This window comes from Cyprinodon tularosa, unplaced genomic scaffold (assembly GCF_016077235.1).
Source record: "Cyprinodon tularosa strain WSP-4 unplaced genomic scaffold, ASM1607723v1 ctg82, whole genome shotgun sequence".
Lineage (NCBI taxonomy): Eukaryota > Metazoa > Chordata > Actinopteri > Cyprinodontiformes > Cyprinodontidae > Cyprinodon > Cyprinodon tularosa.
The window spans coordinates 600,612-615,000 of record NW_024039585.1 but is presented as its reverse complement, the minus strand read 5'-3'; the positions used below and the strand labels follow the sequence as shown (position 1 = coordinate 615,000).

Sequence of the window (14,389 nt, the reverse complement as noted above, 5' to 3'; positions counted from 1 at the left end):
ATTCAGTCATTCATCCATACACACTCACACTGATGGTGGCAAACTACATTGTAGCTGCCCTGGGGCTCAATAACAGAAGCATGGCTGCCGTACACAGGGGCCACTGGGCCCTCTGACCACCATCAGGTTTATAAAGATAAACTTGAGAATGGAAAATGTTTTTCCTAATCACTTTTTCCATAGGAATCTAATAATCTAAATCTAATCATAATTGATTTTCATATTCTTTTAAATAATCTTTTAAATCATAACTTAATTTCAACAATTTACACATTAATGATTCAAATCAGTGACTCGAAATTTGAAATGGCTAATTTTCTAACCTTTATATTTGAATTTTTTTTTACAAACTTTTAGCCAGCTTGAACTAGACTATTGCTTTTTAATCTGGGTCTAAAATATCAGCAAAAAAAAAATCCTCAAACAGTGTATTTTCATGAGTAGGTTTCAAAACATTGCACCAAAACGCACAGAAAAGACATGGTCAAATGTAAATAAACTAGAGATTAGCATCTGGAAAAGTATGAATTTGTAATTAAACATCTGTACGAAACCTTGACTTTACAATTAGGTATTACTTTGCAGTTGATCTATCTCATAAGATCCTTACACAAAAGATTTAGGTTTGAATCTAATCAAACTAAAATAGTTAAAAGGGAATGAACACTAAAGGACTAACAACTGTGAATGATTTTGATCTAATTCAAAACTAAACAGAAGTAAACTTAAACTGTGACTGTCTGTGAGTATGTGAGTATGAGGTCAGCACTGTGTGTCATAGTCATAACCAGAAGGTGCTTTTTAGGAGATTGCTTGTCTCTATTGTGTGTGTAGGTACTGGCACACTCATTGACCTGTTCTAAAGCTAAGCTCTGATGATGCTGTTTTTCTTCATTCTTTGAGACGATGGGTGAAATTATTTTTGAATGATTCACGGTGGGACAATAAGCCTCTAAGCACCCCAGGAGGAATTTTGGGATCGTATTAGTTCCATACACCACAGGATTATCCTCTCCTTGGTATAACTGGCACATTTCTGTATTTTCCAAGGGACTCTGAAAGCACTTATGTGGCGGCTTTGCTCTTTGAGCTTGCAAAGAGGTCACTTCTTTAGAAAAGGGGAAGATTTGAAAAAACAACAACCTATGAATGAGCTATTATTCAGCTCACTGGGCAAATGAATACTCACATGAAGAGCAAGTTGAGTATTTTTGCTACATTAAACTCTCTTGCTACAGGCAATCAGCATCAAGCCCCGTGGGTTCTGCCTGCTAAATCAGCTTCACGCAGCCTGTGGTCAGACAGGCATTCTTGCTCTGTGGCTTCTCTCTACATGAGGTGGAGTAAGTGGGGTTGGACTTTGATTAAGGTTTGCAGCTGATCCAGTTTAGTTTAGAGGTGCTGAGCTGAAGCTTTACCGGCAATCACTACAATAGATGTTCCATCCTTTCCTCCAAATTAAATGTATGTTTTAATATGAACATTGCCATGGTTACTTAAAGTAGTCAGATAGGGCCAAGAGCAAAGAGAACACAAACCAAGGTGTGTGTGTGTTACCCTCTGAGCAGGCGTTCATGCTAAATGAATTCACCTCTGAATCATGAGGGTCCTGCAAGACGGCTGCTTCCAGCAAAAGCACAGCATTTTGCAAGTCTCCCTCCCGAGATTTCTTCAGTCCCTCTTCAAACGCATTTGGCAGCTCCTTATAAGGATTATCCGTGTGGAAGTAGTAACCCTGTCAGCAAAGAAATAAAAACAACAAAAACAGGGGCAGAGGCAATGTCAGTTATTCTCCTTCACATAAAAGCACACCATTGCAAACATCTTGAGCTGCTGATTTTTTAAGCAAAGCTCTGACAAGAGGTATTGATTCCCCTCCTCCCTTTTTGCTTCACATAAAACCTGTGCAGAACTCCACTGGGTTTGGCTGTTCTCTTTAAATGTTAAACTTTGCATTTTTTAACTTGGATGGCCCTGGTCTTTTGCAGGCGTTTGAGCTTGATGACGTTAAAAAAAACTACTTTGTCTATAGAATCAGAAACCCCACAAGACTGATCTTATGGGGTTTGCTTATATCAGAAGGTCAGCTCATGGTTGAATGGTTCAGGGTTATTCTGATGTATAGTATACGCTATTTAATGCACTTTAATGCACAAATTTTGTATTCAGAAGAGCTCAAGATTATATAACACCTAGGTTGTATAATTATATTCAAGAAGACAGAGCTTTTGGTTGAAGATTGTTACCTAGACATTTTTGCTTCATTCATGCCTTTTGTGTTTTAGTGCTGGTTTGAGCAAATTCTTAAAAACTGGGCCAAAAATATTCACAATCTGTATAAATAAACCTATATAAATGTGGTAATTCATATTAAACTGTAAATTGAAATGTAGTGCTAAACCTGTGCTAATATGGATAAGAAAATAATTAAAACACTTTTCAAATAAACAAAAACGTTAAATCAGGTAACCTGAACATAAGACCAGTCTACTTGTCTGTAGCAGCTTTGGTCCAAACAAATAACTTAGGTTAAAAAAGGCTGTAAATAAATTACTCTGTTAGCACACAGAATCATGAAATTGTTTGATGAAATTCATAAATTGTTTACTGAATAATAAAATTAAAATTAGCTATATATAGACTTGGAATTGGTGAACCTAAATTTGGTTCTTTTGTCCCTCAGTAGGTTTGTGAATGAAATTAAAATCTTACGCAGCTTTAAATAAATCTGTTTACACTAGGTATGGTACGACTTATTCAGTTTTCATATAGCTCCAATTCACAATAGGTTCTCTAAATTAATTTATAAGCATGTCAGTTCGACCCAGGTTATTATACAAAGTAGCTAAATTGAGTTTATAATTTCAAATTGTAAACTACGATCTATCCAAGGAAGGCCAAGAGATAATTGTAATAACCTATGCGGAATAGTTTTCTTCTAGAAAGCATGTGGCTACAATGGAAAGGAATGACGCCCCTTTTTACAAGAAAATTGCACTTTATCTTCATATTAGAGCCATCTGGAAAAAAAAAAAGTCCTGTGCACAGTTGGTAAAACTGACCTTCTCATGGGGTGATACAGATGAGGGTATTTGCGCCTGCTCATTTTCTGTCAGCCAGTTTCGTCGTGCTAGCTCTTCCCACTCTGCCTGCATTTTGTCCCAGAACTCCGTATCTGACTGCGAACGTCACAGAGAGGACACAATGCAGGATTGAGGTTCGACAGATGGACGTAGATTAAAAAGTGAAAGCAGAGAAGGAATACTTATCATGGTCTGAGGCAAAGGCTGCTGTTAGGGATACTCTAATAAATTAAATATTAAAACAAAAATCTTAATAACATTGACTAATAAAACAAAATTATAGTACGTAAAATATTTATACTATGTTAATTGCTAATGCTAAGCATGCCAGCCCCATACCTTTGCAGTCTCTATCAGATTGACATTACAAAAGTTATTTGCTGACATTTAATTAACTGACCAAGAAGCTGAGGTTCATTCTGGATGGGCAAGCTGCCAGTTTAAGATGCCTCCTGCAATTATTTTTGGCTGGAAAGCAAGCGCTGGACCTTTGAGATAGGGTTAACAGGCTTTTTTAATGAATCATTATCTTGCAATAACTTAATTTTAAACTTCAATATGGGACATTGGTGAATAGTTATTACGGTAGTTATAATTAGCAATTTGCTATAAACATCAGAAAAGGAAAGCGGTCCTTTTATCTTAAGTGCTTTTTATATAAATCTAATACTAATTTAGTACACATAAAGTTTTGCATAAAATGCATTATGCAAATTAGAATCTAATCATTCTTATGGCATTAAAACACCCTCTACAGTGAACACTATCCGTAGACCAAAACAAGATCAACATTTATCTCTACCTCTACCACTTTCTTAAAACATCATACATTTGTTGTTAATGTTTTTAATCTACATTCTGATGCCTGTATTAATAGTGCAGCTTTTAACATTTCATTAGTAACAGTGTCTTGGGCCTGTGTTTGTAGTGTTAGTTCATCATTTCATCAATTTCAGACAGTTAAATGTTTATGTTGTGAAAGTATTTGGTATGACTGAGTCTCTCCCTCATATCGCATCATATGAAGACAGTAAATTACTCAGACGTTTAAAATGGAGAGAATATGCGGGAAGGTTTTTATTATAACCATAGTTCTCAATATTGTTGTGATGTGTCATTTTCGACACGGGTGCTGGCAGTTTAATTATGGGAAACAGAGTACAAATGTAGGGCGATCATATAAATCCTATGTATTGCTTGAAGGTGCCCGTAGCTCTGAATTCTAATCTCAGCTACTCTAAAACAGCTTCCATCCAATAAACATGTCAATGCTGGTTGGAAATTAATTGGCAAAGCTAGTCACTCACTTTTGAAAAAAACAAAAGTGCTCCTGAATTTGCTTAGTGGGTCTTGGGCCATGTTTACATAGTGTGTCTTATGCTTGGATCTATTTTTTGGTTAAAATACATTTTGTATACAGTTTGTTTATATGGCACCAATTCACAATACGTCCTCTCAAGGCACTTTACAGTTCAACCAGATCACACAGTCAAATTGATTCAAATTTTTCTATCTAGGAAAACCAGTTGATTGCATCGACTCATTGACTTTAAGGCAATCCTTCACACAAAAAAAATTGTTGCAACAGTGGAGAGGAAAAACTCCCTTTTAACAGGAGGGACCCTCCAGCAGAACCAGGCCACCATTGCATCACAGTCTGAATGGTTCTTGACGTCAGAACGGCCCGCATGTGTAGACGGAAGATGTAGATGGCACAAAAAAGTAAATTGCTTGTGGAAGTAAAAACAAATGCCTATCTCTCTATTATTATCAAGCATGACTACATCAAATTAACATTAAAAAAGGTAAAAAATACAGAACACAACTATAAACAGAGACCTTTTGTGGAGAACTGACAGCTACTTCTTTTGAGGAAAACTATTTAAATGTACAAATAAATTAAATCCAGACTGTGAAGCTTGGCAACTATCAAGATTAGTACCACATATGGAAGCAATACAATAAAAAATGTCTTGGCAGGTGAAAAGATTGGAATCGGGCCATTTAAAGTCCAACAACAGTGTTTTTTAAAAATATAAATATAAAAAATATAACCGCGTGTGTCTGGGGGACAGTGATTCGACAACATGTTATGAATGCTGGCATACCATAACGAATAAATTATGAACAATTTAGTTGTTGCCTTCAACTCGTTGCCCAAAGGAAGACGTTACTTGGATATAAAAAAAATGAATATCTTCAGAACAGCTCCAAATGACACAAAACTCATATGGGTGAGTAGAACATGATGTAATAACATAAAATCAAAGGGCCAATGTAAAAAAAACAGTGTTCCCCTTTAAGGCCCTCTTTTCCAAGTGATTATGAAAACTCTCCATCATCTAAAACACTATGAAAATGGCTCTAGATCATATATGAGCAAAAGAGCAAAAATAAGAGTTCAGAGTTAGTCTGTTAGACAGTGTGCAGCTGTTTACAATAAGATATAATCTACTATGTTCCTTCTTATAAACAGCTTCACAGTTGTGTCTGCAGTCCTTGACAACAGATTGGACTGGAGACACAACTGTGTATCTGTCTATGAGACATGACATAGCAGTATGCTCCTGTTGAGAGAGCTTAAGTCCTTTAGTGTTTGCAGTAAGATGCTATATCTTTTATAAATCTGCTGTGAAGACTGTGATCCCTTCTGACTTCATCTGCTAGGGTAACAGCATCAGAGCAAATTACTTAAAAACTCAACAAGCTGATGAAGAAAGCCAGCTCTGTTAAAAAAAATCATCTAGAACCTCTGGAGGTAATTTTACAAAGAAGAATTTTACATTAAATTAACATTATGGAACATCCTCTTCATCAGACTATCAAACAACAGCGACTTCAATCAGAGGCTTCTCCAGATATGCTGCAAGACAGGCCGGTACAGCAGATCCTGCCTACAGTTAACATCTATAATTACTAACATTAGTATACATAAATACTTAATTAACTAAACAGGAGGTAATCAAAGCATGTTATGATTTTTTAAACTGCAGAGCTGTAGGTTGTAGATACCTGCTCTAAAGCCAGAGAATATACCCTTGATGCTCCCCAGAAGATGTCTATCATTCCAAGATCCGAGCAAGATCTTAAATTTGACTATATTCATCTACAACCTGGAGCTTTAGTCAATTTGTTATTATATTTACATCATACAAATTCAAAATATTTGACTCAAACAGATTTGTCACTGTCTATAAATGCCAATAAAGGGAGTGATGAAGAACTTTACTTCTTTGACATTTAATCAACTCTGATGTAATTCCGACTTCTGCAGCATAACACAATTCATTATTCACAGTCTTTCCCCATCTAAATCCTTTTTCAAAACCAAAAATATGTTGCACCTGGGCTAATATCTGAGGCACAATTTGTGAAATTTTGTTTTAACTTAAAATTGAGTTCCAGAAAGCACATCTAATTAAGAATATCAGGAAGGTAGGTGTAGACAGTTGCATGTAAAGTATGTTCTTTATTCTCTAGCATGCCTTCAAATTTGTATTTCCTTGTTTGAAAAACACATGTCAAGATTGACTGTCCAGAGTTTTGACCATGGTCCAAATGACCACTGTGTGCAAACAAATTCAAACAAACACCATTTCAAACCATGTACAAATACATGCAACAATACGACAACAGTTATTAGTGTAACATTGTGGATATTTTTACCTGCAGTTTTTTTCCTTTACTTTTATTTGTACTATATACAGTATATATGCATAATTCCATCACATCCATTATATTTGCATCACTAAGCATCCCGAATCAATAAAATAAAAAGCTTTGTTCCAAAACATATGAGCCTTTTCACCACCTGCATTACTTTGGGACATGAAATAGAATCTACTATTCAGCAAAGCCAGCAATTATATATTATAATTATTTTTACCCAGCTGTTAGACAAGCACAAAGAAACAGCGTCAAAAGGCAGCTTTCCAAAAAAAAAAAACACACAGCAAGGATACATTAATATAGAAAGCACAGCAGTTTATTTATACCCTGCTGGCTTAAGTAGGAAGCTTTTTGACACCATAACTGTTTAAAAACCTTTTAAGGGACATCCTTTTATGATAAACAAACAATTTTTATTCATAAGGGCAAAAATATTAAAGTTGTTGTAACTCACTACTTGGAAAACATCTCAATTTGGAATTTTTTTATGATTTCTGAAAAATCTTTTCACAAGCGTTATTTTGGATTTATCAACATACAGTAATGCCAGACAGCCTCAAAGCTGAATGTCCAAAATTTTTGTTTGTCAATTTCTGTAACAATTCAATGAATTTGTTGATCCAAAAAAGGACTTGGATGGAGATGATTTTTTTCCATTTTATGCCCAAGGAGCTCATTTTTTTCTGTAAGGCAACATCTAATTATTTACTGGTGACACAGCAGCCTCCTGATAGAAAAAAAAGCCCTTTTCATCTCTAGCACAGAGCTGGCCTGGCCTTTTAATGTTAATGAGTTACCCACTGCTATGCTGCATAGGGCCAGTCCTTGGTCATTCGAAGAGGAATAAAAACATATTTCTAAGCAAAGCACTACAGAGCCATAAGAGCAGTGCATAAGAGTGCTGTCTTTGGACATGTCTTTTATTGAGCTAACACCTCTGTGCACCAGACTGAGCTGGGAATTAATACATCAATCAAAACTTCAATCAACGTCTGATCTTTCAGTTTCAAACACTTGGAGCCCATCACTAAATATAAATCATTAAAATATCAGTAGAAACATGCATAAAACAGATGTGTAATTTTAAGAAAGATTTCAGGCTGAGATGAAACTAAAATGTTTATACTGATCATTGCATTTATATATTTTTTCTGGTTGAAAGACCCATGCATTGATTTATCTCTTGAAATTGCCAAGCTCATTGTTTAAATATAATTTATTTAAAACCTGAATATTCCAGGTGTGTGAATATATTTGAGCTTAACCTTTTTTTTTAATCTTCTATGAATGGAGATTGCATTGATTTCCCCAGGGCATGTACAGGTTTTTTAGCTTCCTTTCATAGAATCACGATTGTTTGTCCTTAGGTCAGGGTGTGGGCGGGCATGGTTGCTTGTCCTGTATGTCCCTCTGAGGGCTGGCCTAATTGCTCATCTCATTCACCTGCCTAACTCTGACTGGTTTCAAATTACTACTCATCTAAACCACCTGCTCCTCCTTCTTTATATACGGCTCAGTTCAGTCATTGCTGGTTACTGTTTTAGATGCTCTAGTTCATGTTTTCGTTCTAGGGAGCCAGTGATTTTTTAGCGTTTCGTAGTGTTCTTGATGTCCTGACCTGTTCTTCCTCTCAACCACTGAGCTTGCCTCTTCAATCTGAACGTTCTGCCTGAGCTCTGGAACCCTGGACAAGCCTATTCCTGTTCTGATTGGTTTCCCTAATCGGGCTACGGACTCCTGTACAACTGAGCCTTCCTGTTCTGGTCTGTTTCCCTGACCTGGCTCAGACTCCCACTTGCCCTTCCGGACTGCAGTATTGGAAACACTCTGGGCGGCGGCTGCCACAAGTAGTTGGCAGCCCTCCAGCTGGATCCTACTGCGTTCAATGGAGATGGACTGAACTGATTGCATTGTGTGGTTGTAACCTGTTTGTAGCTGTGGATTAATAATGTTAATAATAATGGTAATATTTACCTTTCCCTGAAAACTGAAGCATTGTGTCCTCACACAATTACTGTTTTCCATTCACCTTTCAGTGGTGTCACATCAAATTCCCAGTGTTTGTTGGTAACGTTTCATTTTTGGATTAAGTGAAATTAATTTTGATTTGACTGTTACCAAAGACCACCATCACACACATTTTTGTTGTATCACGTAGGCTACTAATCTAATGGACATCCCCTCAGCGCACCGCAGCAGCTGAGCTGATAAACTGAATTACCAAAACTCTACCTCAAGGACTAATTTCAGCTCTATTATGTATTCTTTCATATATTCTATGTTTATTCCAGTAGCTTGAAGTGTTTGCGTAGTTTGTTAAACATAAAAATTATCATGTGATAGGTATTATTAGGTTGAATAAAGGACCTCTTTTGTTTTAATTGTGGTTACATGGGATTACTGTATGTATGCAGCAGTAATCGGTTGTCTATAAGAGCAAAAGTCTAATTCTTTTAAGTTATCAACTTGACTAGACAGAGACAAATATTTTCCATGTGACTAATGATTAATTAACTTATGAATGAAAAGTTACTGACATTTGGATTGGATTTTAACAGCCGATCCAAAACGTCCAGCCACAAAGCCGCTAATAACATCTGGTAATGGGGCAAATTGTAAGTTATAATCATTTAACCAAAGACCATTACTTGGTTTTACGCTCAATTTGAATGATATTTTTATTGACTATAACGTCTAGTTCTCGTTATATATATTTATAATCTGCTAGTAAAATTCCACCACAGCACCTTTAGGGTCTATTTGGACAGGTAGTCAACATGTACTTGTCCAAATAGGTTCTCATGCCTACAAAAAATTGTAGATGTGAGAAAACTAAGGTGATAAACATGGATAAAAATAAAGCCCCTCCATGGCACTCTATCTTAAGGAAAACTCAGCAAGTAGGGCTCAGTAAATTATAACATGTCTTCTTTTTCTTTAAATTAACACCAGCAGTATTTTCAAAATATAATCCTAAAATGCAGTTTATAAAAGTTTGATGACAGACATAATGGACCAAAATGAACAATAAAAGTAGTGGTGTATCAGATGAGAGACAAATGCACTACCTCCGTTTATGTTTCTTTATAATCTCTTTATAAAAATTAATACAAAGCCAAGCTCCATCTTTTGAATTGTTGCCCTTTTCCTTACTTCTCAACAGACTTTTAAGAGTAAAAACATAAAACCTTACTGTTTCTTATCAGTGAAGGCTTTGTAAGATAGAGCTTATACTTCTGAGACTACTTCTTTGTCTACTGGCTCACCAGACTCTAATTTCCTTATGTTCGTCAGTCTCTTCTAATCCAATGCATTAAAATGAAAAGCTTAGTGCTGATTTAATATTCTACAAGCCATTTCCTCCTGAATTTCTAGATGAATCTGAAAGGGCATGAGTATGCACTGCCTTTTAAATTAGAATTACTTTATGTGGTCTTCTAAAACTTACAGCAAAAAACATAGTTAAAACATATATCGACATGCCACAAGAATAATGTTTGGCTGTTGTCCCTTTTTTTTTTTTTTTTGCATATGAACATTCATGATGTTGTTCCAATCTGCCAGGATGTTGTTTTCCACCCTAATATTGTTCTACTATTGTCATTTTTGACAGTTAAAATATATTACAATCCAGTCTAATTATATCACTTGAAACAGACTCTCACCATCGTCTCTCAGTGTGTTGAGGACTCCTTTATGGCCACAAGGGCTGCAAAAATGTTTGTATGCAGGTTTACCCCTCACTTTCACATATACCAAATTAGAGGCAAAAAATGTAGTTGCAATCCTTTTCAGGTTTGATGAACCACTTTTCATGCGGATACAAGGGAATTCAACAAAAAGTCAACTTGTCGACTAGGCTGAGTTTACTAAAATGTAGACAACTTAAAAATTTGGCCTAACTGATACAACCAGGACTGTCCCAGCAGCAAGACTTATTGTACTGTACGTAGGTGGGTTAGGATCTTACCAAATAATGTGTGAGAATCTACCATCACTGTCAGCTTCACAGAAGGAATAATATATTCTAAGAGGTAAAATCAATCATTTGACATGTAAAAAGCTGTAAGAGTTGAATAGGCGTGTTTATATTTCTACAGAATTAATAGACTGCTTGTATGGTGAAGATACCAACATCCTCCCCTTATTATAACTGTATAGCTCGATATTTGTTCCTTTGATCTCGAATAAAGAGTGACACTGGGCAGGCATCTGAGTTGGCGCATATTCCTGAAAGATGTCCTGCATTGACAATTTTAAACTTTGTGACAAATACATTTTTAGTTGGGAATTTATTATTAGTAAGTGTGGTATTTCTTAAACAATCGGCAAACAAAGGGTGACTATCACTTGGGAATCTGTGCTTTTTAAGTTTTCTGAGCTTGGATATTCCATTTATCCATCACATACGTCTCAACAATAAAATAGAGAATTTTGGGAGGTCGGAAATTGGATTACCGTCTTTTGTCTGTTCATTATTAAAGTATTTAAAATCCCCACAACGACTATGCTAACACACTTCATACTGGCAAACTCTTTCCTCAAAACAACCAACTTCACAGCACCAAATTGTCATGTGCACATCGAAAAAGGGAGGTCCAACTGTAGGGATCTGATGTTCTACCCCGTGTTTAGTGACAGTTTTAGAAAAGTTGGGAACATAATGTGCACAACAAACACTTAAAAAAATCCCCTGTACAACAAAGTTTACCTGTATTAATGGCCCAGCTTTGTGTGTCATACAGTGAAGAAAATTATACTGCATCTATCAAATGTCTATAACCAACATTAATTAGGAGCCAATGAGCACAAAGGAAATCAGCACTTATGATAGGAACTGAGCAAGCAGCAACGTGTCATACAACCTGCATGACCTGTACTAGAAGCTTCGGTCATGAAAACACATAGTCACCGACATTTCATCAAATGTCTTGATAAGAGAGCCAGTAGCAGACCACGACCTTCAGAGAGACTGTTGGAGCCAGCTGGGGGATTGAGGCTCTTCTGGGAACATGAATCAACCAGAAAAGGTCTCCCCGTCGAAGAGTCTTCAAAAAAATCAGCCATTCCTTGTCAACAATGGTTCAGGGTGATAGAAACACTGGGCTAATTCCTGGTATCTGCACGTAGCGATCCCTTCCATCATAGCTGGTCTCTAGGGATGTCGCTGGAAAATCAGACATACCTAAAGACTACAAACTGCTCCACTTGCCTACCGCCTAGAGATCAGTGTCTAGGCAGTTCACTAAAATCAAAGCACTTCTAGGTTGTGATCCAATACTTAGAGTATTAGTATAGTATATGATCTTTTTCTGCTACCAAGTGGTTATCCTTAATAACATCACAGCTGATCACGGATGTATCATTGAGTTGAAAGGGACAGAGTTGACAAGGACAGCCAGGAGCTGAAAGCAGTAGGAGGAAGAGGTGGATAAAGAGAAATCCCCCATTTTTCATATCCAGGAGGGATAACATGCTCTCGATCAGCTTGGGACCTGTGCTATCTCCCAGGCCAGAGAGGGAGAAAGGGAGTTACATCATAAAGGCAGCAGTTTGACTATTGATGTCACAAAGTAGTTCTACTTTCTTTGGTCTAAGGAAATGTAACAGTAAGAGTTAATTGTGCTTCAATGTGGAGGAACCATGAAGGAGGATTGTGACACCAGAAGTCCAGGAATTTAACCATGACAGTAAACTAATCTGTAATGTTAGGTGGAGACTCAAACGCAACGGGTTGGCAGGAGTTGTTTTTGCCATCAGACCTTGACATGTCCACTTTTTGGCGTCAACAATGTAAAGGTTTCAAAATAAGTTAGTGTGGGACCTAAGTAAGTTCTCTTTTAATCAGCTTCGACAACAGACCGGTTTAAAACGCAGAAAATACACCAAAAAACAACCGCATATCTCAGAAGGTTAACTGGCTGAACTGTAGGTGTGAGTGGAGTGCCCTTGTGGTACACAACAACAACAACAAAAAAAAAAATGTTGATGAAATACCACTTTTTCAAAATTTAGTTGCTTTTTTTTATTCAGCGTCATTTGTTTTAGGATAAATACGATCTCAAATCAATTAAGCAAACACAATGGTCAAAATAACACTTCATTTTAACAGGATGTAATATTATTACTATCAGTCTAAGTCATTTAAATAAAAACTTATATTTAGATTTAGGTAATGTATTTATACAACGGGATGTACCTTAATCACTAAAAAAATTTGATAATTATCAGAGCAACACAGGACAAACAACCATTTATGCACACACTCACACCCAAGGACAATTTATAGAAGCCATTTAACCTAACAGTCATGTAATTGGACTGTTGGAACCGGAGTACCCGGAGAGAACCCACGCATTCTCAGGGAGAACATGCAAACTCCATGCAGAAAGACCCCGGGCCGGGAATCGAACCCAGAACCTTCTTGCTGCAAGGCAGCAGTGCTACCGACTGTGCCACTGAGAAGCCCAGTAACATTGTTTATGTCACTAAGAGAAAAATATATTTTTAATTAATGTATTATTAACACTTAAGCACCAAAATAACATGATATATTCCTGACAAGGCCATCACACAGATTAGACATATTTCAGCTGCTGAAAGTTGAAAAACCATCTTGGCAATTCAAGTTGAATCTCATTAAAAGTTGGCGGAGCAGGTGCCTTGCTTTTGACAGGTGACAGATGGGAACTGTAGTACTGAGCCACACTCAGCTTACCTCAACGGCAGCCTTGGCTCGCTCAAACTCCTCCTCCAGGGATTGATGTCTTGACAGAAGGGCGCTACCCAAGCGCTGCTCCTTCGTTAGACGAGCCTGTCACACACAAACACACACACATTTCATCATATAAACATTTATGCCAAACATAGTCTTTTATACATACTGTACACCTGTACATTTACGTAACACATCACAGCACACACGCAGCCAGAGGAAGAGGCGGGTTGGGAGAGAGTGCAGGGTCAGCCCTTGCTGATTTCTGAAAGCCATGTAAATATCCCTGCCTTGACAAAGCCTCTGACATGCTTAGGAAGGATAGCAAAACCACTACTGTCAGCAACCACCACCACCATACACCCAGGTCTAAATCTGAGAAACCTGCTTTTCTCAATTTCACCCTTCACCCAAGCCTGGCCCATTTCTTAACACCTGCACATGCAAAAAAAAAAAAAAAAAAAAAAAAAAAAAAGCAGATAAATTCTCTCTGACAAATTTAGATGCAAAGCTTTGTCCTACTTTGAAAATAATAACCATCCAGTTAAGTCCATGCATGTAGTTTGGCATTTTGAGACTGCAGTGTAACTTTCATTATTTTTTTATTACAAATCTGTTCTTGTAAATGGTGTCAAGTGAACCTTTTATGTCCCTGTTTAATATAACACAGGATTTACCGGCTATTATCAAAGGTCGCATGTATCCCAGGGCACGTTAACCTATTACCAAGACTTATAATACTTTATATTTGCGGTTATTTCTTGGAAGTTAGGCGAGCTATTACCTGAAGCAATTCCCAACTCTTCTGAATGCCACCATAGAGGACTAATTAAGGTTTTGCCGCTAAATGGGTTATGTAAATAAAGCATATGCATATTTCAAATAGAGCTAAAACAATCAGATTAACTGATTAATGGATAAT

At 36.8% G+C, this 14,389-nt stretch overlaps 1 protein-coding gene across 3 annotated transcripts in view; it reads right to left on the bottom strand.

The window, feature by feature from the left end:
- Positions 1-14,389, bottom strand: part of pex5la (peroxisomal biogenesis factor 5-like a) — a 137,372-nt gene that overhangs the window by 37,375 nt on the left and 85,608 nt on the right. For all 3 annotated transcript variants that reach the window (XM_038272246.1, XM_038272247.1, XM_038272248.1), the window contains 3 exons: positions 13,471-13,566; positions 3,063-3,179; positions 1,592-1,735 (listed from right to left, as the gene is read on the bottom strand). In XM_038272246.1, coding sequence (XP_038128174.1) covers positions 1,592-1,735; positions 3,063-3,179; positions 13,471-13,566 — 357 coding nt within the window. The remainder of the gene's footprint in view (positions 1-1,591; positions 1,736-3,062; positions 3,180-13,470; positions 13,567-14,389) is intronic.